This window comes from Eulemur rufifrons, chromosome 7 (genome assembly GCF_041146395.1).
Source record: "Eulemur rufifrons isolate Redbay chromosome 7, OSU_ERuf_1, whole genome shotgun sequence".
Classification (NCBI taxonomy): domain Eukaryota; kingdom Metazoa; phylum Chordata; class Mammalia; order Primates; family Lemuridae; genus Eulemur; species Eulemur rufifrons.
In genome coordinates this window covers 221297261-221322721 of record NC_090989.1, presented here as the reverse complement: position 1 = coordinate 221322721, position 25461 = coordinate 221297261, and the positions used below count along the sequence as shown (strand labels likewise).

At 37.9% G+C, this 25461-nt stretch overlaps 1 protein-coding gene across 3 annotated transcripts in view; it reads right to left on the bottom strand.

The window, feature by feature from the left end:
• CEMIP2 (cell migration inducing hyaluronidase 2) overlaps window positions 1–25461 on the bottom strand; it is a 67549-nt gene that overhangs the window by 13482 nt on the left and 28606 nt on the right. For 2 of the 3 annotated variants that reach the window (XM_069476402.1, XM_069476404.1), the window contains 12 exons: window positions 24731–24900; window positions 23249–23458; window positions 22646–22851; window positions 22436–22505; window positions 19577–19705; window positions 16725–16813; window positions 12964–13095; window positions 11818–11853; window positions 10878–11033; window positions 8331–8508; window positions 5588–5803; window positions 2036–2241 (listed from right to left, as the gene is read on the bottom strand). In XM_069476402.1, the coding sequence (XP_069332503.1) occupies window positions 2036–2241; window positions 5588–5803; window positions 8331–8508; window positions 10878–11033; window positions 11818–11853; window positions 12964–13095; window positions 16725–16813; window positions 19577–19705; window positions 22436–22505; window positions 22646–22851; window positions 23249–23458; window positions 24731–24900 (1798 nt within the window). The remainder of the gene's footprint in view (window positions 1–2035; window positions 2242–5587; window positions 5804–8330; window positions 8509–10877; window positions 11034–11817; window positions 11854–12963; window positions 13096–16724; window positions 16814–19576; window positions 19706–22435; window positions 22506–22645; window positions 22852–23248; window positions 23459–24730; window positions 24901–25461) is intronic. The other variant, XM_069476405.1, reaches the window with a different exon arrangement.

Below are 25461 nucleotides of genomic sequence, written 5' to 3'. Positions count from 1 at the left end.
CTTGCCTCTGCCCATTATGTAATTTTTATACACTTTTAGCTAGTTAAACAAGTATGACTGAATTTCAAGTCCATGTGGATTTTTGAAATTTCTAGGCTCAGCCTTTTTCACTTTCAATGTTTTTACTTGCTCAGTACTTGATGAAAAGTTATGCAGGGCACTTTTACAGAACCCTGCGTATCATTTCATTGTAATATCTCATCTCAAACGCATAACCCTGCCCAGTGTAACTTTGAGTACTGATCACCCTCGGACATTTCTTCTTCTCAACCTGACAATCATTTGTTTCTTTAACTGACTTGTCTGCAACTCACTGATATCAGACTGGGCTTTCAGAAACCTCCCCCTGGACACAATGTGGACTGAAGACGTGGAGGCTGCTGCCGGGATCCAGGAAAGAGCTGAAGATGTGCTTGGGCTCAGCCACCAGCCGCGGGATGGGAGGAACCAGGGAGGTTTGAACGACATTAAGGAGCTAGAACCAACAGAGCTCAGCTACTGATACGACAGAGAGATGGGAAAGGGCAACGTTAGTAGTGAGTACTGGGCTTTTTGTCTTGGTTGACCGTGCAGTGGGGGCACAGAGAACAGCAGCAAGTGGTAGAGGAAAACAGTAGTGGTTCAGCTGAGAACACGTGCCGGAGCCTAACTATCTCAGAACAAGGGCATCTGCCACCATGTCCACCCACCCTTGGAAGTGACCCGCTGAGAGCTGCATTCCCATATGGTCTAGTCCTTCTCTGTCCATTTCAACTGGGTGTTTACGCGTCAGAGCTTTATGACCAGTCAGGTACACAAGCCATTTCAATCTTTCAGTTTCATGGAGTCTCATCCCTCCTTTCTAGTTCCACCTTCTGTCACCTCCCCTGATGCACCCTATGTCCCCATCACACTGAATCCATCATTTCCCCGAGGAGAATGGGCCCTTTCCCAGCTCTGTGCTTTTGTAACAAGACTGATCACTTCATCGGTATCACTTCCTCACCGCAGCCTGGTCCAACTCCCTTAGAATCAGTTGCTCTATCCTTTGTTCCTAAAAAATAGCTTTGGTTTATCTATTCACTTGAGTTTTTTCCCCTCCCTGTCTACTGTGAGATCCAAGAGAGCAAATACTTTTCTCATTCATCTTTATACCAACTGACGTACAGGGAACACTTGAATAAATTAATGCAAAAACAGAGCCTTGGATTCAAAGTGATATTATTAGGACAAACAGCTAAAAAATGAATAAGAGAGACAGAACAGTGCTTTCAGGCAGGGGTGGCAGATAGGTGGCCTTTATGCCTTAACTTTTCCACCTCTTGCCCATAGCAGATATTACTAATCAATCACACCACAATCTTAATTTTCCAGGGACCCAAGTGCCCAGTTGGAACACCATATAAAACCCCTTCCCATCCCAGCTATAGGGGATTAAAGCATTCAGCAGACTGTATTAAAACCTATTGTTGGCCGGGCGCGGTGGCTCACGCCTGTAATCCTAGCACTCTGGGAGGCCGAGGTGGGCGGATTGTTTGAGCTCAGGAGTTCGAGACCAGCCTGAGCAAGAGCGAGACCCCATCTCTACTAAAAATAGAAAGAAATTATATGGACAGCTAAAAATATATATAGAAAAAATTAGCCGGGCATGGTGGTGCATGCCTGTAGTCCCAGCTACTCGGGAGGCTGAGACAGGAGGATCCTTTGAGCTCAGGAGTCTGAGGTTGCTGTGAGCTAGGCTGACGCCACGGCACTCACTCTAGCCTGGGCAACAGAGTGAGACTCTGTCTCAAAAAAAAAAAAAAAACCTATTGTTGAATGGCTTTCTGTACACAATAACTTGACCATAGAGAAAAAGAAATGCTTTTGAAATGACAAGATTCCATTTGTACAATCACTTAATTCTATCCACACAAAATATACAGCTCCCCACAAGAGAAGCAAAGTAAAGGAAACTGACGTTCTTTACTTGCTACCGGGGAAACATAAGTGATTCTTTTTCTCCACCAAATGACTATTTGCTCAACCGTTGGAAATGACAGTAACAAATACATACTTGTTGAAGTTGACGAGGTATAGAAAAGTGGTGCGCGGCGCCGGCCCGTTCCAGTGGATGGTGTAGCCCTTCTCCAGCATGACCACGGGCTGGTACTGCGGAAAGGCAGCCTTCTGGTTAATTCCCCGCAGCACCATAGGGTGGGAAGGGTACTCATCTCGAGTGATGGTCATAAAAAGATTCTGGGTGCTCGTCTGTACATAGACCTTAAAAAAATAAAATTAAATTAAAGAATTTAAGGGAAGCAAATGAAAAGTTGAAATCGCTAAACAGACGTTTCCAGCACCAAGTCCAGCATCTCTACTTTGAAAAGAGAGATTCTGTGATCTGTGCCAGATTAAATGAGCAGCGGCCAACTGTATCCTGAGCCACGCTCACAGCGCGGCCTGCTTAAACCAGAAATGGTAAAAACAGATCACACGTCCTGCTAGCCAAGAGCTTCATCATCTCTTCCAGCACCACAGGCCAGCTTATTCATCAGAATATAAAACTTCTGGGGCTTACACAGCTTGTCAAAGTAATCTCTCAATCTGAAGAACGCACAGACAAAAAAATTAGTAAACTAATATCCTCTGGTCAAATCTAAGAGATTTTCCTCCAAACCAACAGATGGAAAATTTATATATCTTAGAGCTTTGGCTTTCAATTTTCCATGACCTACATCAGCCCAAGAAGTCATTTTTTATCCATTAAAAATAAAAAAAAAAAAGTTATAAAGCGCTCGGCAGCAACTGGAAAAACACATTAAACTGGGACAAATTGAAAGCCCTAAATTTATTCCAGTGGCATCTGAGCCACTTTCCATGCCAAAACAAAACCATCTCCAAATGCATCCTCCAAAGGACAAACCTCAGAACAATTTCTTAAAACAAATCAGTATCTGTAATCAAATTCTCCAGGAGTATTAAAACATTTGCAGGATATTGGCATTTAATCTACAATACTTCGGTATTTTTCTCTGTCATTTCTACAATCTTGTCCATATTGCTTCCTCAATTTTATGTCCTTTGGCCCAGAAAGTCGTCTTAATTCTCATTCATGTTTAACTCCTTCGATTTAATACTCTTCTCTACTGATACTACTTAAAGATTTAAAATAAACAGGAAACATGTTTTTAAGACCACTGATTATCTTCACTTAAATATATATTTAATCATACATATACACATACACACACATATATAAAAGGACATAAATACACCGTATATCCGTCCCCACCTTCTTCCCAAGGACAATTTAAGGTGCCACATGTGACCCTAATTCTCCCTACGTTACTGTCTTTCTCCCTGAGTACCTTCATCCCTCAGGTCAGCAAAGTACAGATATTCCACTAAAAAATATTTACAAATAGTTAAATAATGATTATTCTATCTTGAGATCCAGTTGCTTCCATTTTTTGTCTACAACTATATACCACATGATTTCTAAGTAACCACAAACGGCTGCAGATCTGGGCTTCTGGTCCAAATTTCAGATTCTCAGGACAGAACTTCTGACCTGTGGTCCTACCACCCCCAGAGCCTCCTGGGAAGTATTAAATGACTGATTTCTCTCTTTATCTCTAAATAAAAACAGAATTACTACTCTAATTTGTAAGGTAGACGGATGAGATTCATATTCTCAAATACCTTAGAAATCCAAAGAGTTGAATACTTCACTGAGTGAATGTTGAATAAAAATATGTAACATTGACAGTAATAACTGTAATGTATGAAAAACTAAGACCATGTATTTTATAGATATATTTGTAATCATTTTAAAAATATAAAGTTTTCATTAGTGAGCACCTACCACTTTCAGACAGACAGACAGACACGCACACACACAAATACACATGGCTAGTAAGAAATTTAACCAAAACTGTAGCTACAAAAAGACTAAAAGCTTTTTATTTTTGTTTTAATTCTAGAATTTCTATAGATTGCTAAAAATTGATGGGTAAACTTAATTGGGGGAAGGCGATTCTTATTAAGAATAAAACAAATAGAAAAAAGAAATCACATTTTAAAACATGTTCTTTTCTTCTTTGTTCTTTATTCTTCTCCATCCTTTCCTTGTCCCTTAGGCAAGTATTACATTTCATTTCATTTCATTTTATTTTATTTTATTTTATTTTTTGTTCATGGGAATGAGAAATCCCACAACAAAGAAGCTAATACCCCCATTAAACAAACCAGAAACTCTCTCCAGTCTTTATCCCTCTTAAGTCTTTTGTCTAATCTATAGATAAGAATCTGAACTTTATTTGAAAAAGTTTTTAAATTTCATAGTAATGTTCTTTAATAGTCATAATTCAACGTCAGAAAGAAGAACAATGAAGAATTCTGATCTAAGAAGCTCCACCTATACAAAGCTAAGGTGGTAGAAAGAAGAACACATGCTACCCATAAGGGCATCTAGCAGCAAATCACCAACAGGGGCTTCTTTCTTGCCTTTGGGGCTATCAGAACCCAGTGCTATTTGGAAAATCCCTTCCTTTTCCTCTAATTCTCCTCTCCATGCTCTTATCATCCCTTTCCTGTACTCTTTTATCTCCCTTGACAGTCTATTATTAAATCCTACCCTTTAATTGTCTAAAACATGGGGAACAAACCCACTCTCTTCAAAATTCTGGGGAACTGGTACCTCCTCCATTCTGCAATCTCTCCCACCCATCCAAATATCACTATTAAAATTACCTTTGCATTTTAGAGCCCTGCTTCTCAAATAATACTAATAGCAACAGACACTGTGCTACGTGGCAGGCCATATGCTAAATGCTTTCCATATATTCATGCATTCTATCCTCACAACAGCCTCATAGAAGAGCAACTACTATTATCCTCATTGTGCACAGGGACAGAGTAGTTAATTAACTTGCCCAACACATATTTTAGGAAATAACAGAGCCAGGATTCAAACCCAGGCAATCTGGCTCCAGGACCTATGCTCTTAACCATATATACTACCTTGAAAATTAGTTCATCCTCTTATACTGGGCATCAAGTTAATAAATACACATTAGCTTAATGTTGTCAAAGAGGTGTACTTCCCAAACATTATCTCCTTCATATTTTCATGGACATTATTTCATGCTATAATTAGAAGAATGTCCTTGGATTCTTTCCTTGTCCACTGATTCCTAATTCCCAGCTCTGTCCTTGGGAACATCTTACTTTCCATGTGACCTACTGATATTCTGTCTTCAAAGTCAGATTCCCTAATTAAGTAGAGATGATGACCCTGAAAGGAAAGGATAAAACTCCCTCTTAGGGGACGCAGTGGTAGCACGGCAAGAAAACCTGAGTCAGTGGGTTCTGGTCCCAGCAACATCCCAACCAAGGGTAAATCATCTCACCTCCCTGGGACTCACTTTTTAACTTGTTAAATTGTTTGGGGTAGGGAAGCTTTAAGTACAATTCTATGAGTCCATGAATTTTCTTTTTCTTTTTAACGAAATAATCATGCTTTGGGAAGCATCGGTCACACTGAAACAATGAGGAGCACTCCTCCCCAAAGCAGTGCTGTCAGGCACTGGTAGGGACTCAGGCACAAGATGCTTTCTGGGCCTACCTGGGCATAGGACCCACTGCAGACCACGGCATTCCACTTGGTCACGTTTACACAGCTTGGATGGCGGATCAGGTAGTTGTCCATTCTTCCCACATAGGTGTCCTTGTATCCTGTCACAGAGCCATCAACGTCATGGAATATGGAGTTCTTATCACCATCCAGCTCGCAATCTTCAAACCAGGGGCCAGGCTTTCCAAAGAAGACATTCAGAGAGACCTGACCCAGTGAGAAACAAGGACATCACAAAATCAGGACTCTGACCATCTTAGCGTCCCCTGCAATGACTCCACTGCAGATCCTCACAACCGCTTCAAGGTGAGAGCAGCTCTAAGCTACAGTCCATAGTTATTAACTATGGCACCCAGTCAATCAGAGTTGTCTACTCAATTAATGACATGGAAAGGGAAAAAATTCCCAAACCCTTATGGAGTCTAATAGGCAAATGCTAAACTTCATCTTAATTTTTATTCTTTTTTCACTTAAAAACAATTACCTGCCCCCCCAGACAAAACGAATATGTGGTAAGAGAAACCAGAGGAGCGGGCAGGGCACGGTGGCTCATGCCTGTAATCCTAGAACTCTGGGAGGCCGAGGCAGGTGGATTATTTGAGCTCAGGAGTTTGAGACTAGCATGAGCAAGAGCGAGACCCCGTCTCTACTAAAAATAGAAAGAAATTATCTGGACAACTAAAAATATATAGAGAAAAAATTAGCCAGGCATGGTGGAGCATGCCTGTAGTCCCAGCTACTCGGGAGGCTGAGGCAGGAGGATGGCTTGAGCCCAGGAGTTTGAGGTTGCTATGAGCTAAGCTGACGCCACGGCACTCTAGCCCGGGCAACAGAGTGAGACTCTGTCTCAAAAAAAAAAAGAGAAACCAGAAGAGTTGTGGGAAGAGGACTATGCAGCCCTATACATTTGCCAAAAATTATAAACTGCACACATAAGATCTGTGCATCTCTGTATGTAAATTATACCTCAGTTAAATAAAAATTGTAAGTTTAGCTTCAGAGCTAGTTAATCATTTTATTTCATTCCAAATGCTTTTGTTACTTGTTCATATGATTCCCCCCACCACAAGTCAAAACTGAATGACAATTTAAGGATTGGCTTAGTATGGCTAGGTTATTGTTGAACTCACTAGAATCTGCTGAAAAGTATATATTACTAATAACTCTTTCCTCAACATAGACCAAGCCTAGCTCAATTTTCATGTCAGGTAAAGTTAAAGTCTTTACCAAACACATAATGCACAACTGCAAAGTTGGCTGCAGGTGAAATGTTTTACAGTCTTTAGCTACTTCTTATTAGCGGGAAATTACTAACACTGTTTAAGCCACACAGATGCATCTCTAAAATGCTTTTCTGCACTTATCACCCAGGGATGTTTTAAAATCAACAGAACATCTAAATGATAAGCAACCCGATGGAAAACAGTGATGTGTGGGACAAGTGGCTACAGGTTCTTAGTTCTATGCTTTTTCTCTTTTGCTTCCTATGGTTAAATCTGAGAAAAGTGTAGAGTATATTTTCACCTTTTTAGGTAGAATAAATTTTGCAAGCTCTTCTCTTTATAAACTTTCCAGAGCACCCCACCTTAGAAAACTCCAGGCTGGATGAACTGCTGGACTTAAACAGCATGGATTTTCTTATGCTGTTATAACTTTAGGACTTTTGCAAGAACTGTTTTACAGTATTAGGCCATGTCAGTGGTCACTAAACTCTACGCAGGGAGGACTATGAGAAGGTCCATTTGGGCAGTAAGTGACCAGCCAGCCTCCACACTGCACAGGTGGTCCAAGACCCCCACTATTGATTGAGGCGGGAGCCATCTACTAGTCTGGTCCTACCCCTGCTCTGGAGCCACATGGCCTGAAAGAGAACCAGCCAACCAAGCTGACATCCCAATTTGCATCTGTGCCTCTCTGTTCCATGCCTTGGCTGTTCTACAAAACCAGATACAGACTTCAGTACATCTATCTCAAGCTCTATTTTTAACTAGGCAACCGTAAACTTCATGGACATGAATGAGACAACTATGAGCTATTTTCTAGGTGTGGCTGCCTGGGGGAACAGGGAGCTAGATAGTCTGAGACTAATCCCTCTTGTGCCATTGCCATCCTGAAACTGGAAAGATGATGAAAGCCTGAGGGCATGTAATCAGACCGTCCTGTGCATTTCGGGTAAAGGGGATACTTGTGAAACTGCCAAGACTATTTCTGTCGGCTACTGTATTGTAAACAGTAATTTCTAAGTCTTCTTTGCAATCTTCTTAAAAACCTTCTAACAGTTTATACCAGAAATAACTCAATTTGCATCACACTGCCCCCAAATTCCTCTTTGTTGCCAACCTTTTATCATCTAGTTCCCCATAAGAACAGCTCCAAGACAAGTAAAATACCAGGCAGGACCCAAATCTCTTAGCAGAGATGGGCTACCCCACCAGCATATTATACTGAACTTCCCAAAATCATATGTCCTCTTGTTCCTGTGAAACTGTACAACTCCCGTGTTATCACTTGAAGTCATTTTCCCTTTCAAGACATGACATGAATGTCAGAAATACCCCAGGTCACACGGGACTTCTGTTCTGATCTTGAACTCAACAGGACAGAGTGCATGGAACTAGGAGTTCCTTCTGTCTATATTTCTCTTTCTAGTCAAAAAGAGCCACTATTTTTCAGAATGAGCCATCTTCCTTCTCTCACTATAGTCACTACATAGGAGCTGTAAGAACATACTTACCTGTGGACCAAACTTTATGAGGGAGATGTTGTTCCTGGGAGTTATCTGCCAGGAATTCTTCATGAGGAAGCCAATTGCACTGCTGTACCTGTCCGGAGTCGGCACATATTTTTTGAAAGTGCTCCTGGTGAGATGAATGGGCCCATCATAAATCTGAAAGCCTCTAATTGGAAACGTCCTGTTGAAAGACAAGATTTTGTTTAATGCACATGGGCCTGTCCCCTTAATAGCACTTTACTTACTTCTTTTATAAATACTGCCGAATAGCTCAATAGCACAGAGCAAAATTCTAGGATACAGGATTCTAAGATCCGCAATTGAATAAAACATATACTGTAGTGGGAAAGACAAACAGAAAAGCAAAGGCTAATTTCAGATAATAAGTGCTATGGAGACAATAAAACACAGTAATGTAATAGTTTGGGTGGGGAGAGAGATGCTATTTTGGATAGAATGAGGCCTCTCTGTAGAGGTGATTCTGTTTTCCTTGAATCAACTCAGTTCAGATCTTTTAAGTGGTAACTCATATGCTTTAGTTTTAGTTCTAAAACCCCTAGCCATGAGAACAAAAGATAAATCTGTGATTAAGCAGAGAAAACCTCCTCTCAAGCCACTAAACAATAGTAAAAAGGTAAAGCTAAATACTTAAAAGTACGAAAGCCTAAGTCCTCAAGGCTTACTATGTCAAAGGGTCAGCTAGATTGAGAATATTCATTTTCCTTTCTGTTCGAACACAAACTCCTTAGCCTACTAAGTCATTAACCATAATGAATGTACAAAACCTATAATATTCTCAATTCCTTAGGTTTCTCTCCTATTAAATTCTTTCATGGCATTGCAGGGGATTTCTATAGCAACTAATTAGTTTACAATTTGACAGTACTTTATAGTAAAAGCATATATGCTAGCGAGAAAAACAAACTGCTTAAAAATCTATGCATCATGACATATTTCTAAGCATATATCTCAAAATGGTTCTGCCCCATAGAAAAGGTTGTAAAGATATAATAAAAGAAAAAGTGGTTCCATTCATCAATGAGAAATTTTGCCTTTGGACAACCCTCCTTAACAAAGCAATAAGCATTTTGAAATAAAACTGGAGGTCAACACAAAATAAAAAGAGTGGAATTGATTTGGCCATCATCATACTGAGCCCATACTCCAACCAATACAGCTTTTTTTTTTAAAACCCACATATCAGGAGAGGCAACTACATCTTGATTGTGAAGAACACAGCACTGCTGCCAAACTAACTGGGTTTGACCCCACCTTTCCTATCTTTAGGAAAATACTCATTTGTAAAACAGGTTGATGACAGCACCTACTTCATTGGGCTTTGGAGGATTACGTGAATAGAAAGTATTTAGCACAGGGACTAATACATCATAAGCATTTTTTAATTTTAATTTTTAATTATTATGGGTACATAATAGTTACACATCTTTATAGTATATGTGTGATATTTTGATAAGGGCATACAATGTGAATGAATCAAATCAGGGTATCGAGGTATGTTAATTATTCAAAAAAAAAATCCATGAAGTTCTTTTCCCAGTGGCTTCCCTGATCTAACAAGAGGAATTCTATAAAGAGTATAGAATATAATGGTGCTAAATATTCCATGATGATAAGCACAGAGGGAGAGAAGCCAGGCATAGATAATCGTTAGCCAAAAACTAGGAAAGCTCTGTCCCCAGCCCTCACTCTCCACATTCCCCCTTAGAAACCCAACAGTCTGTTTGCCCCATTCCCCTGCCTAACCCCAGCCCGATGCCCAGAGATAGCATTTCCATAAGGGAGTTAATTCTTGATGAATTTTGGCCTAGGCTCAGAGGTGAGGCCTTTAGAACACTATTTGGTTTTCCTCTACCTGATTTCCTCACAAGCAAAACGAGGACAACTCCAAAATGTGTCTCAGAACTGAGGTATGGATTAATTAGTTAATAGTCCCCCAGAAACTTTGAAGAAGTGCTCAGTACTATTTTAATGACTCTGTGATTACTACGACAGAAAACATGCCAACAGCCTACCCCTGTCCCCCTCCAGCACCTAAAAACACTGTTGATTATACAGCCGAGGTTAGGTTGCGAGTCAACTTTGCCATCAATCAACTCTCATTTCCTAGGGCTCTTTTCAGGAGGTAATTTCCTTTTTCCAGTGGTTATTTCTGAAAACCAACATCACAAGTTGAGGAAAGACTGACCTAATGTCATAGTTTATGGTTTGGCAACTTTCTATAGCTCAAGAAAGAACCAACAAAAATTCACCAGCTTATATAAGGTCTTGTATAAGAAATGAGAAACAAAATAGGTTTCTTTGTTATAAAACTGGTAATGAAATCGATGAAATATTTAATAATTAATGTTCCAAAATTCCAGGAGGAAAATACACACAATAATAGTAACAGTGGTAATAGTGGCAGTAATAAAACAGGAAAAGAGTCACAGTAGGAACCAGTCCATCCAAGATTATCACATAAATTTCCTTGAGGGTTAGCTCTTCCTTTATTGCTTGAGTTTAACACCCTACTTTTAAAGTAATGCTTACCTGTTCCTAGGTAATGTCCGAGGCTTCTGGTCTATTCCTCCGGTGCCTACATACTTGTTCTGACCACCCTGAAAGCCATAATTCCTGCTCTCCCCAACAAAGAGAGATTCCGATACCTCCTGGCTGGACCCTTCATCACTTGGGAAGCTTCCATCACTGTTAAAATAAGAACAATCATTAGCCACACTTCTCTAGAAAATTTAAACTTATTCCCAAATGAAGGCAAGCTATAACATACAAGCTAAAAATTTTAAAAGCAGCCCATAGCTCTTTCGAATACATATTATCAAGTCTTCAGAAATTGCTTTTAAACTGTGAAAATACTTCATGTAAATTAATAAATGGTTTGCAAATTATATATAGACAAATGAAGTGTAATTTTGCAATACCAACTTATTGCTGCAGTCTCAAACAGTATTGAAAACAAACTTGCTCTGAATACAACTAAATTACCAGCACACTTAACAATGACAACTGGAATGACTATTATTTAGAGAAAAATATGTAACACAAAAAGTTTAGTTTTTGAAGACCATTGCCAAGTTAGAGCAGCTCGTAAGAAAGAAAAGATTAGTTTTTAATTTTCTTCCTACTTTTACTCCCTTCTTTTTCCCCTACTTCTTAAGAACTTTAGTCTAAATCTCAAGTCTTTTCTTCTAAGCAAAATTTATGACGGGCACCCTTCTGTGGAATACTAGCCAAATTAACCTACTACTTGGGTATAAATTCAATTCATCAAGAAAAATGTATTTTTGGCCCTCTAGTGGTATCAGGAAGAGGATGCTAATTTTTTTTTAAATGCTAAGAAATGATAAAACATTCTTGTGAGTTATCCCCCCACCAAAAAAAAAAAGAAAAGAAAAGAAAAGAAAGTCAAGGGTTATTTTAAAATCACACAGCTTTAAAATAATCAAATAAGTATTTTTAAGCAATTACAAACCTTGCAAAGGTCAGTCCTATTCCATTATCTGCAAATCTGAAAGAGAAAAGAGAATGTGGGAAGATTTTAGTTTACCATATCATGTAAGAAGTAATTCTCTCAATATTTAATTATCGTGAAATCCAAGGGTCTCAAGATTCACTCTCTCCAAGGCCACACAAAAGTTGCACTTCACAATAACTGAGAGCACAGAATCCACAGTGAGGGTTCCTGGTTCAAATCTTGGCTTTGCCAATTCTTAGCTGTGTCACTTTGGGCAAGTTACTCAACCCCTCTCTCCCTCAAGTTTTCCCATCTATAAGTTGAAATAATAATACAACCTTCTTCCTAGGATTCTTGAGAGTATTAAACATACTAAAAAATTTCAAGGGTCCAAAACCAGTGCCTGGCAAATAGTAAGCAGCATATAAGTGTTAGCTAGAATTATTATTTTTATAATTATTTTTTAAAGAACAATTAGATTGTGCTATTCTTTTCACAACCTTTCAACAAGACACCCAAGCCATTTCTACAGATTCAATATATCAGTCTTTCTGGATGATAAAAGTCAGAGATGATGGTGAAATGCCAAGAAGCTAATGTCAGTGCCAGGGGGAAAAAACACATTTTTCTAAACTACTAAAATATTGAACACCAAATCTTAACTCAACATGCATCAGACCTCTTCTAAAATTATACAAATGGAAAAAAAAAAGTGAGACGCTTACTGCCTCAAATCATGTTAAGATGTAAGTCAACAGACTCATTAAGGTGGAATTATACAGCTTTTGTTTTGAGTGGCAATGGAAGAAAACTTTAAGTAGTTTCCAAGAGGAAGGAAAAAAATCCAGGTAGTTTGGAAATCTTTATTTAGCTCTCTGACATAGACCATGCTTGTTATATAAAGTTAAATTCCCAGTTTCTGCTCAATCTCATCAAAAACTCTCATGTCACCAGACAGGTTCAGTTCCAATAAAAGCACCCAAATGAGACGATTCCAAACATTTGCAGTCTGTTACCTCTAGCATACTTCTTCAGAGCATGTCCTGTCTGTTAGTAATAATAATACGATTCCAGAAACCACCACTGAACTTTCATTCTACTGGCTTTTTAAAAAAATATCCCTAAAAATAAATACAGCAGTGTCAATATATAATGAACACCCACGCTGAATTCTGAACAATGATGTCTCCTCCTCTGACCCAAGCTCCATGATCATTATTTTTAAAAGCAATGAGCCTGTCAATTACAGCAGCAACACGTGGCTTTTCAGGGTCTGCATCCTGATGAGGCCGAAATCTGGAGTTTAAATAAAAAAAGAACAAATTTTTTTTAAGTAATGAAAAGGCAATGGAAATTTGCCATTTATAATTATAAGCTTAAGTGTCAAGAAGTAGGATTTAAATTTGACCAAAACAAATAAAAAAAAAATCTTAAGATATAACTTAGTTATATTTCAAATATTTTTTTAAATTACATTTATTTACACATAAGTTTCCAGAGAACTGCTGTCATATCTTATTTATTTTTTTAAATCAATGTATAGAATGGACACTGTATAACATTATAAGCATGAAAATCATTTCCAAACAAAAAAAACTCAGATCAGACAATCTAGCATGACTTCAGAAATTCTTAAGCTACATATTACTAATAAACTTATTCAATAAATTAATCATGTATTTCAAAATACATATATGTGAACTCAAGTACAATTTGAGTTGTGTGCTGGTTAAATGTTTTAGACATAGACAAAACTCAGTTCAATATCTTAAAATTGCCTACATTTAAAATAGATTGTATTTAATTGACCCATTTATTATAAAGATTGAACTTTACCTTTTCTTTCTCTTCTCTCTAAAATACTTTTAAGGACCTTAATGAAAAGGTCAAGAAAACTGGTATCAAAAACTATCCACTATAACAACTCAAATAACCCCATAAGGCCACCTATCAAAAAAAAGAAAAGATTGTGTCTATCTCAATCTTACAAACCTGGGGAAGAAAAGACAAAAACTACACAGCATTTCTACTACCACAGTTGTAGGCACACAGTAGGTGCTCACTAAATGTATATGATGGAAGAAGCAGCTATGGACAGAAAACAGCAAGTGCAAATGTCCTTAGGCAGGAGTGAGCTTAGCATGGTCAGCAACAATAAACAAGTTGGCTGGAAAGTAAGGAGCGAGGGAGATGGGATAGAGAGGTGGGCAAGTACCAGGTAAGGATGTGGGTCTTCATTGGAAATGTGACGGACCGTCGACGGAAGCACAGAATCAAGAAGTGATGTGATCAAATCTCTTTTTTTTTTTCCTTTTAACAAATCACTGGCTGCTCCCTGGAGAATAGATTCTAGAGAATGGACTATAAGGAGACCAATCTAGAGGTTCTTTATTTATTTCAGACAGATGGTGGAGGTGTAGACTGGCGCAGTAGCAGTGGAGATAAAGGGTGTCATATCCATCCTTAGATTATATGACCCAAGTCACCTTACTATAACTAGCTCTGACCTAAGGTTAAAAAGTCTGACTCTCAACCAGTATCTATCCTTCTGGCATTGTAGTTACTGCCAAGTAGCTTTGCAGTCCTTTCATAACATCAAGCAGATGGAAGAGTTCTGGAAAGGAGACGACACAATGCTCTAAAAGAAAGCCAAAAAAAAAAAAAAGGTACTACGAAGCAACCTCTAATTCTCTGCAATAGCCCTCTCAACTGTTCTGAACTTCCTGTCCACGTAAATCAATCATTGACCACTTGCTTTGATACCCTTTATTTTCATTTTCTTTCCCACTTGGTATATATATAGAAAATACACTTAATTTTCTCAGTTTTTTATCATCGTCAATGAGCTTTCTGCACACTTCCCAACCTTCCCCTTAATCGTTCTTCTTTTTAAACGTACTAATTGGTTCTAATGTTTTTTCACTTCTCTAGATGAAATTTTCCAATTTCAAACCAAGGGCTTTCTTGTTAAAATTTCCCATCTTTGGATTCCTGTAATTTCACATCTTGAAGAAACAAGGAAAGACTCATCTGATTAATTGTTGAGTCAACTTCCTCTTTGAAGAACAGACTAAATATCTTCTGGATCCCCTGAGCCTGATGTTAAATTCATGGGCTGGTTTATTACTCATTTATATCAGTTCTATCACTTATGTTAGTTTTATCATTTTTACTAATGTCTGAATTGGATGAATACATGTGGGCATATTTTACACACTAGTTTACACAAAATCAAATGTATAAACAAGCTGCCAAATGTCTTGTTACTTTTCTTCTGTAATCAGTTCTTTTCAATAACAACTTACAAATGGAGTCTAGTTCCTTATCAATGTATGTATTTATAAACTGTTAGAGAAATAAATAATGGAGAAGGGAGGAAATATTACCATTTTCTTTTTTTCCTCTTCCCTCTCCCCCACCCCAGATTATCATTTTCATCACATCACATACACATGTCTGGTAAAGAACTTCTTAAGCCATTATGGGTAAACTGTTTTATTGTCAAGTCTACTTAAAATATCAATGGACTCAAATATATTTACTCCTTCATTCTTATATACATATATATACACATACACACACATGCCCATGGTTATAATTATATACACATATATACATACATAAATAATTTTTCAAGTCAGAGAAGAGAGCAGGTTGTTTATGTTTAAGGACTTTTCTGGCAATACTATGCAAAGTACACATTACTAGTTGTACCAGTTATAATAAGCTCTTTAAAACTACAAAAGCAGCCGTGACATTTTAACGTATATTTCTTTACCTTGCCAGCTAATATTCTCTTCTTGGTTCATAATTTGTTGTCATCTATATATTCCTTTTTCTTCTTCTTATCTCCTCTATTTTTCCATTTCATATGCTGGTCAGCTATTAGGTACCCAGTACCTTGTATTTTATTTAAATAATGTCCACAGTTTCTGGGTTTTCAAATGCTCTCTGATCATTGCTTTAAATATTTCAGGCTCAGCTTGACCTTTGAGGAATCCTGATGAGTAATTTTACCCACTGCACTTTTCCCAGATTTCTCCTGACCTCAAGCCTTATTAATGTGTCTCAAGGATCCTGCCTTGCACTTAAGTCAGAGTCACCAACCTACAGTGTGGTCCCTATTTTATTCCCCTTATGAACCACTGGGTCTGGTATTCTTTTCTTAAGTATTTATCGACAAAGCCTGTTAAATCTAGCACCTTAACAGCTCCATATACTGGACAGTCAACTTCAAGTATAGAAAAATAATATGTACAGTTTCTACTGAATGTGACTTTAAGTTGCCTTCTTTTCCAGAAAATGTTATTTTCATTTGAGACATTTTATTTATTTTGGCTCACATACAGCATGTAGGAGAGCTTTGCTGAAATGCTGATCCAATCCCAACCACATTTTATGGTTATGAAACAGTAGCCTAGAGCCTGGCTATGAACTGAATCTGAGGCTACGAACAACTGAACCAGAACCGGCTTGATCATCACATTGGGATCTTTCCCTTTGAAATAGATTCAAAGCAATGTTCCATTTTGACCACTAAGAATAAATTTTATAGGGTTTGGTTTTCAGAGATTAGACTAAACATCTTAGTTCAACTTGTTTTTCAATGAATCATACTCCATGCCAAATTTGGAACCTTTTTCAACATATCTCTCTACTTTGTCTTTCCCTTTCTACAACTCTAACATCAATTTATAGCTGTAAAAAAAAGAGAAAAGCATCAACTTCTTTGGTATTTCAAAGAGAAAAAGCACAGCCGTAGTACAGGGAACTACAGAACAAATGTTTTTCCCAAGACCCTTCTACAAACTTTTAAAACTTCATTTTAAATGTGTTATTAGAGAAAAGAACACAATGTGCTTGAGTCAGAGAGTTTTGATTTGGCAAGATATGGCTTGAGTGTGATTGTAAAGAACCAGCTCTACCTTGCACTGTTATCCAAACAGAGGTATTCCCTTGGATCAGAAGCACTAGAGTTGGTTGTTTTGACGCCTTTGTCAATGAATAAGCCAGCCTGAAAAATACAACAATGGACTCGAATGAATACGAATCCCAAGTTACAATTACACATATAATGATTCATAAAAATAAGTTTCAGCTTATCACTTTTACCAAAAAGGGGAGGGAAGGAATAAACAGCATTGGTATTGTGAAAAACAGCTCCTTTCCTGGGTTTCTTTTTTGTCATTTTATTCAGTTATTCAGCAAACACTTATTTAGTGCCTACATTGTGGTAGGCACCAAGCATTACGTATCAATTAACAAGAAAAATACGATCCTTGCTGTTACTGGAACAAAACACTAGCGGGAAGACACGGAATTAAATTTAAAAATTATAGTCCTATTTGATAAGCACACGATAAAGGAAGTAGATGATGCTTTGGCAGAAAAGAAGGACACCTGCAGAAGGTCTTTTCCCAGGAGAACATAAGAAGATTTAGGGAATGTCTCCCGAAAGAAGTGACCTCCTAAAGCTGCACCTGGAAGGAAGGAGGGGAGTCACACAAGCAGAAGAATGGGTGGGGCACAGGGCAGGGGGTGGGTGGAAGCAGCTGATGAGCCAGAGAAAAGTGCTCAAGGGACTAGTTTGTACAAAAGTCTGGAGATGAGGGAAAGTGTGGAACGTCTGAGAAAAAAAAAACCCTGGGTGGACTAACAAGCACATATGGCGGGAGGAAAGGTAAGGAAGAAGGCCGAAGGCTAAAGAGGAGCCAATGTCAGATTATACAGAGATCATGTGCTCTAAGGATACCAGAAATTTAACAATGGCATCATAACCAACCGCATTTTAAGAAGAAAAACACTGTTAGCTACAAGATGGGTAATGGATTGAAAGGGAGCAGAAAGCAACAAAAAAACGAGAGAGAGAGAGAGAGAGAGAGAGAGATAAGAAATAAGATAGGAGACGATTTCAGTAATCTGGAAGAGAAAGATGACCTAGACTAGTAGTAACAGAAGAAAATAGAGTGAGAATTTTTTACCAGGTAGAACTGATATCATTTAGTAATTGATAAAATAGTTCAGGGGGGAGGAAAAGAGCAATAAAAACTTACATTTTTGGTTTGGGCAACTAGGTGACTAGTGGTTTAATTTGCTAAACAGACATACAAGAATAGATCTGGGCCTAAAAATAAGGATTTTGGTTTTGAACATGTTTTATGTATATGTCCCCGAGACATTCAAGGGGTAGTCAGTACAAAGCATGATACATGTGACCAACCTGGACTAGATGCAGATTCAGGAGTTGAAGCCATGGGGGCCAGGGAGTGTGAGAGTGTGTGTGTGTGTGTGTGTGTGTGTCTGTATTTATGAGTGATCCCAAGACAGCAGGTTTCTTTTTGAAAACTCCCAGGGTTCAATTTCCTTTGGCTAAAAAGTACTATCCTGGACAGTTATCCCCAAATTCAATAAATTAAAACCTAATTATCTACTTATATTATTTAGATTTAATGTTCTTACATAGAGTTGATTACTACATATCATCATGGTATATGACATCAAAAAATTAGAATGAGATGCTTTTTATACACTTACAATTAAGAAAATTGGAGAATTTATACTTTGAAATGCTACTTTCGATAATTAGTAGCCTTAATCTACTATTCAGCTCATAAAAATCATAGCTCTGTATAGAGTTTTTCCTCAAGTTTGCATCAAATGATTCTAATCTCTTCCAATTATAACACATTCAGGTTTTTAAAGGATCTTCTGAGTATCACAAATGGGAAGTATTGATTGAACTTTGGTGTGGGTCACCTCAGGATAAAGGATCTGGGCATTATACGCATAAAATAAAAATATTACAGTGTCTTGTGAGCACAAATGAACCAAATGTATTTCTCAACAGGAGTGGAGGGTAAATGCCCAATATCACGGAAACTGGAGCTCCCAAATGGCCTTTCAGTTACCTGATCTGGATCACCTTAAATTAGTCAAATATTTTTAAGCAGTATCTTATTATTTACATAATTAGTATTAAATGCCTAGTAGGACACTCAACCAGCCACTGTGAATGAAGAGTAGAGAAGAATTATACCTATTAACCCCAGAAGCATACTATCTAATGTGTGCATCCCTAGAAACATGTAATGATGTTAAAGATTGGAAAGAAGGTGAGAGAGAGGGAGGGAAGGAAAGAGAGAGAGGATGAGGACACATGGATCAAGTCCATTATCAAGTCCCTTATGTAATTATTCAGATTACACGTGCATGTGTGTGTTGTGCATACCTGTGTATGACTAAATGGAATGCTATATCATATACACATCCTGAACACCGAAGGGTTAGGTGTCTGCTTTTTTAAGTCACAAATTACTTTCTCTGATGATGAGTTCTACCAAAATCTGACATTTCTCACCTATAATCTGCTATGGTTTGAGGGTGTGCCCCACATGGAAATGTAATTCCCAGTGCAAAAGTATTGGGAGGTAGGACCTAATGGGAGGTCTGTAGGTCCTGAGGGCTCATCCTCACAAATGGATTAATGCTGATTATAAAAGGGCTTGGGGCTACGAGCTTGATCTCTCGCCCTCTCTCACTCTCTCTTTGCCCTACTTCCACGGGAGGACACAGTGAGAAGGCCACATCGCCAGATGTGGCCCCTCAATCTTGGAGTTCCAAGACTCCCGAACTGTGAGTCAAATAAATTTCTGTTCATTATAAATTACCCAGTCTGTGGCACTGTGGTATAGCAGCACAAAATGTACTAAAATATAAGTGAAGTTCATCCTTTACAAAGTATATCATATGTACTGATTGTTAAAACTGAGGAACCTACCTTAAAATTTGAATGGACCCTGTTGTTATAAAATATACCCAATGGAGTGAGTTCTGGTTTCGCTAACAACTGCAATCCACTAGATTCCCCAGTAGGTTCCTTGTGGAATAAATACCATATTCCAGCATCCTATAAATGAAAGGGCAAGATCATTAAAAGCCTTATTTTATACAGCCACTCTAAGAGACAGCCTCATAAACTGCTTCACAAGAAAGTTTAACCTTTTTCACACAAATTTTTCATTGTTTCGGGTTCAGAAATGGCTATAAAAAATGTATACATAGTTCATGATGGGTAGCTTAAAAAAAAAAATGTGCACAAATCTAGCACCCTGAAGGCAGTTACATCATTTTTTTTTTAAAGAAAATTTAATTTTGCTTGCAGGCTTAGACAAAAGGTAGAAATAATTGGCTAACCCCAAAATTTACATTCAAAACAACTTTCCCATCATTATCTACTTTAAAAAGTTATGCAGCATTAAAACCAAATAAGCTTTCTATGTGCCCAGGACAGCACGGCCATTAAGCAATATGGTTTTCTTCTGTTTACCTCCTAACCTGATCAATAGATGAGTCATTCCTATTAAACAACTGTCCGCCAACATGCAGGGCTCACTGACTTCTTTCAAACAACTCCAATGCCCTTCCTGTCCCGAGGCAAATTTTTGCCAAAGGAAAAAAAAAAAAAAAGAAAAAAGCCACCACATGTATGAATCGGGATGCTGTCTCCGTCTGGACCCTGTCTGTTCAATTTCAGTATTACTGACCAAAACAGGAACGGAACAGTTTAAAATTTTTTGACACTCAAAATGAGACATGAAAATAGAAATAAATGTTCGTAATTCTCATGGCAATTTTTTTAGTTTACAGTTGAATTAAAAATCATCCCAATCTGAAGGACAACTTCACATTATGGAACTTGGGATTAAACAGGTTGTTAAAACTTAAACAGTGTAAAAGGAGATGTACAGTAAGACTATTCTCAAACATTCCTAGTCTAATGGGAACTACAGAGATAACTAAAATATAATATATGTAATAAGTACTATATCAGTTGAGACAAAGCATTGGGAGCATAGAGGAGAGATATGAATTATGGAAACCTTATATAGCTACACACCAAAATGAATGCAATATTTAATATTTTTCCATGATAAAAGTTGACAAAGGGGTCTTAATAAAAACAAACTACTCTTCAAAATGTTTGCCCCTTCAACTCTTTTGGGCACAAAACAGACAGCTCAATGGAATAAGACTTGGAGTGTCAGCAAGAAGACTCGATACCATAACCTGCAAGCTGAGGGCAGAGCGGGCCCTCCTGGGATGCAGCGGAGTTTGGAGATGTGGGGCTTGGGGAGGGTGCCAATAAGAGGGTAGCAGTTGCTTCCTGTTAAACACTGTGGTGTCCAAACAGGTAAAAGGACCTTTGTAAAAGGCAGTGGAAAGGTACAATGAAAAAAAAACGGTTTAATTTACTTTGGGAGGAAAAACCCTGCCAAAATTCACTTTACTGGAACAGTTCTTCTAGGGAGAAAAGAAATAGCTCACAGAATGAAAACAAAGAAGAACATGCATGAAATGCTTTCTTCTTTTCTCACGTGAGCCGCAGTGAGGGTATCTGGTAACCTCATCTTACATTTTTCAGACTCTGCAATTGCTTTAATCTTCAACCCTTGACTTTTAAAAAGAGCTGAAAGGAATCTTTGCCCTGCCTGTTGACTTATAACGTAACATAGATCAGACAGTGACAATAGGTAAGGCTGCAGAGCAACCTCTTGGTCATCTTGACTCAAAAACTCACTTTCCAATTAGACACTCTCAGCACAAACCCCACACAGGCTCAACACGTATTTTGTGGAAAAGGAATAAATGAAAACCTGAAATGATCAAATGCCCAGGTCTCTGCCCTGTCAAATAAGATCTTCAACTGACAGGGACCTCCAGGTTATGTTTTATGTTTTTAAGGAAAATAACACATGTGAGTTCAACCATCACCCAATGATGCCTAGATTCTTGTTATCTCAAAGAAATACTCTCTTCAATTAATCTTTTACTTCATCCTAGGGAAACAATGCTAGGAATTTCTTTCCTTTTTAAAATTCTAAATGCCACATTGTACAAATATGAATGTTATTTCTGTAGTTTTCAGCACAGTTACAATCTTAATAGTATAATGTCTTGAAAGATTCTTTTTTAATTATAAATTAGTTTTAAGTCACAATTATAAATGTCAATTTCTCCAAGCTTCTCTAGGAGACATTTCTACCATCCAAAAAGAGTTCATTTATCTCTCAAAAATTATTCTTGTGTGTGTCTTAAATAATTCACAGCACATATGTGAGTTCAGCTGCTTTTCCAAGGAGATGAAATTCCCAAGTGTATATAAATCTTTGCATTTAACGAAAGGATGTGCCCCTTGACCAAAGTGACAACTGTCACAGTATTCTACAAAATGATCCATTCCCATAGAGAAAAGCTAAGGCTTTCTTTGTTCATCAACACTAGAAACAAATGATCGGTTATTCGGCCACATGTGACTTAAATATGAGAAGCCAGAAAGACTGTACATAATACACCAAAAATGCGCTCTGGAGATGACAGAACTGAACAGATTAGTCCACCTCTTTTCCTCCCTTTGGCACCTGTCTTATTATACTCATAGACACTAACTGGCACAAAGGATTCAAAGAAATAGAATAACAATCTTAACCATATCCTGCTGTCAACTAAGCAGGCAGTAGCAGCAAACAATGTCATGCTTGGGTTACACTGGCACACATGACATTACATCCATAGAAACCCAGAGGATTTATAAACAAGAATAATACAAAAGATCTGAAAACACTTTAATACTATTTACCTGTGAGCCTGCAGCTGCATTATTAATCAGATTATTATCGGGATGAGCAATCCAGAAAGTTGAAACAGCCCTGCAAGGCATTTTTGAAAGTGATTTAAACAGTCTTCATGAAAAATCCTGCCCACTAAAAACTTCCCCCAGAATATCTTCCCCAAAAGTTAAAGGCCTTGACCATCCACACATGAGTCTTTCTCTCTGCCAATTACTCACATACAGTCAGTGGCGGGCACAGGGATGTAATTTCCAAACACTTTGTCACGGATGCTGATACACATAGAGTTGTTCCTATCAGTGGGGAGGAGAGTGCCCGGCTTGGTGAGGAGTCCCAGATTGTGGAACAAAGTATTTCTCTGTTCAACACCATCTTCCAAAAAGAAACAATGCCCTAGTGTGTCAAATCCAATGGTGTCTTTTATCTGCAGAAATACAAGTGTATAATGTCATTGGTAACAAGATTGATCGTGATTTAAGTAACAAGTGCTATTCACTGTAGCATGTTCAGTACCAAGGCAAAAAGAAGTTTTAATCTTAGCAGCAGCGGCAAAATTAAATGCCAGGCTTTATTTATCTCTAAAGAGGATAATTTGCTTAGATCCCACAGGGACTAAATAAAATGAAATTTAAAAAGAGGAGAATCTGGATGTTAAAAAAGTAGGCCTCCTTCAGACAGAACAATCACAGAATTCTCAGTAAGAACAGGACAGAGTAAAGCGTGTGGCTAAATAGTTTACTTATATTAGAGTGACAAGTCATGAGAATTAAGGAGCGTTAACTGTTTCGTTAGCATGCTCGACACAACGTAAGGCCACTTACTAGCAAGCCATTTGTCCCATGCACAGTGATGCACCTTGAGAAGCTGTGATGGATAGACAGGCCGTCCACAAATGTTGCGTGTCTGTACCCTCCTTTGGAATCCACGTCTCCGCAGAGATGAAAATGAAGAGGATACCGCCCCAGCTGCTGCTGGCCCATGTGCCTCAATTCCACATAAGAAAGATGAACTGAAGTAAAATTTTTCGTTATCTACGAGACAAGGAACCAAAATCAAATCGATACTTTTCAGAATAGGAAAGTGGCAAAAAATATTGTTTAAATAGACAACATCTGAAGGAGAATATATATCAAAACATGTATTTTCTTTTGCAACCTATTTTCCTGAATTGCCAGTTAATAATTTAGCAAATACTTCTTTACATAAGCAAATGCTTTAAAGAGCCATTGAAAATAGCCTTTAATTAGGAATAAAGACAAATATAATCAGGAAAACTACAAAAATGATCTCTGCGTAAGTGTTTTGATTTGTTCGAATATTTTAGGGCCAGGCATGGTGGCTCACACCTGTAATCCCATCACTTTAGGAGGCCAAGGCAGGAAGACCGTTTGAGGCCAGGAGTTCAAGACCAGCCTGGGCAACACAGCAGAACCCATCTCTACATAAAATGAAAAAAATCAGCCAGGCCCCTCTAGTCCCAGCTACTCGAGAGGCTGAGGCAGGAGGGTCACTTGAGCCCAGGAATTTGAATAAAAATAAAAATAAAAAATAAAATACATAAAAATTTTTTAAAATTAAATTAAAACATATGTAACCTTTCTTTCCAGAAATACTAGGCAATTCAAAATAAATAAAATAAACATACATAACCAAAATGCAGCCTAGAAGTCCAATAGATTAGTATATAGACTACAGCTTACCATACATAGGTGCTCAATATTTTTACAAAATAAAAATCAACAAACATTATTACAGAAACATATTTTGTATGTGCATGCTACTATTGTTTATCCTTTAGTAATATCATGTTTTTAAAAAAAATCAATTGATTCTTTAAGAAATTACATGCATGGATACCAAGATCCTTTATTTTTGTCTCTGTGTAATTCGTTCTTCCCAATATTTTGATTTAATTTTTTTTTTTTTTTTTTTTTAAGAGAGAGCCTCACTCTGTTGCCCCGGCTAGAGTGCCATGGCATCATCCTAGCTCACAGCAACCTCAAACTCCTACTGCCTCAGCCTCCCAAGTAGCTGGGACTATAGGCATGCGCCACCATGCCGGGCTAATGATTTAACTTTTCATGGAACAATTCTGGACTGATTTAACTACAGTTCCAGGTCAACTAAATGAAGGTATAACTTTCTCTTTTAATTATCTAAAACCTGCTCATTGTCATTTGAGAGAAGTGAAATATGATTTCTTTTTAACATCTATATATATCTCATTCTAAAATTTGAAAGTTTTTTTAAACATGCATTTAGCAACCAGGATTTCAAATAAATCATCAAATCCTTTTGCCTACCGTAACATGTCCCCCAAAGGTATCATAATCAAAAAATTGGCACTGATTTTCTGCGTAACAGGAATCTTCCATTTCTCCTTGGATCACAACATTCCGGGTGAGAACTCCAACCTCAGCTCTCATGTCTACACCATCTATGATCTCACCCATGTGCAGGAACTGAGGGGTTTCTGGTTGATGTGGGCAAGGAAAAAAAGAATTTTAGAACAAAGAAAACATAAAATTTACTTTGAAAAGACATTCTGTAGTCTCTAACCCCAACATATCATCAATAACTTACTATCTGCTTCTATTCTCTAAATCTCAGAACCACAGAATCCCAGGATGCAGGGATTTTAAAGATTATGTAGTCCATCCCCCCACCCAATGCCTGAACCCTCACTACGAACACTTCTGCCAGTCTTGAACTGGTGCATTGCCAGACAGCTTGCTCCTCCCTGAAGTAGCTCAATCCTCCCTTGAACAGCAGTAACAACCTGCCATCTGCCTAATGATCCATAATCTTTCTCTCTGGTTCCTGCCCATATGCTCTTGGCCCATTCCCCTGAGGGCATTCGAAGAACTAAATGCATAGTGAGTCCATAAAACAAATAGTTTTGTAGATGTTAACATCAGGGTGTCAAGTGTCCATGCTTCTACTTGAAAGCTAAAGTAATCTGCATTTGGACATTAACAATACAGAAATTACCATCCTTTCTTTCCCATTTTTTACTTTAACATTACTAAGCATT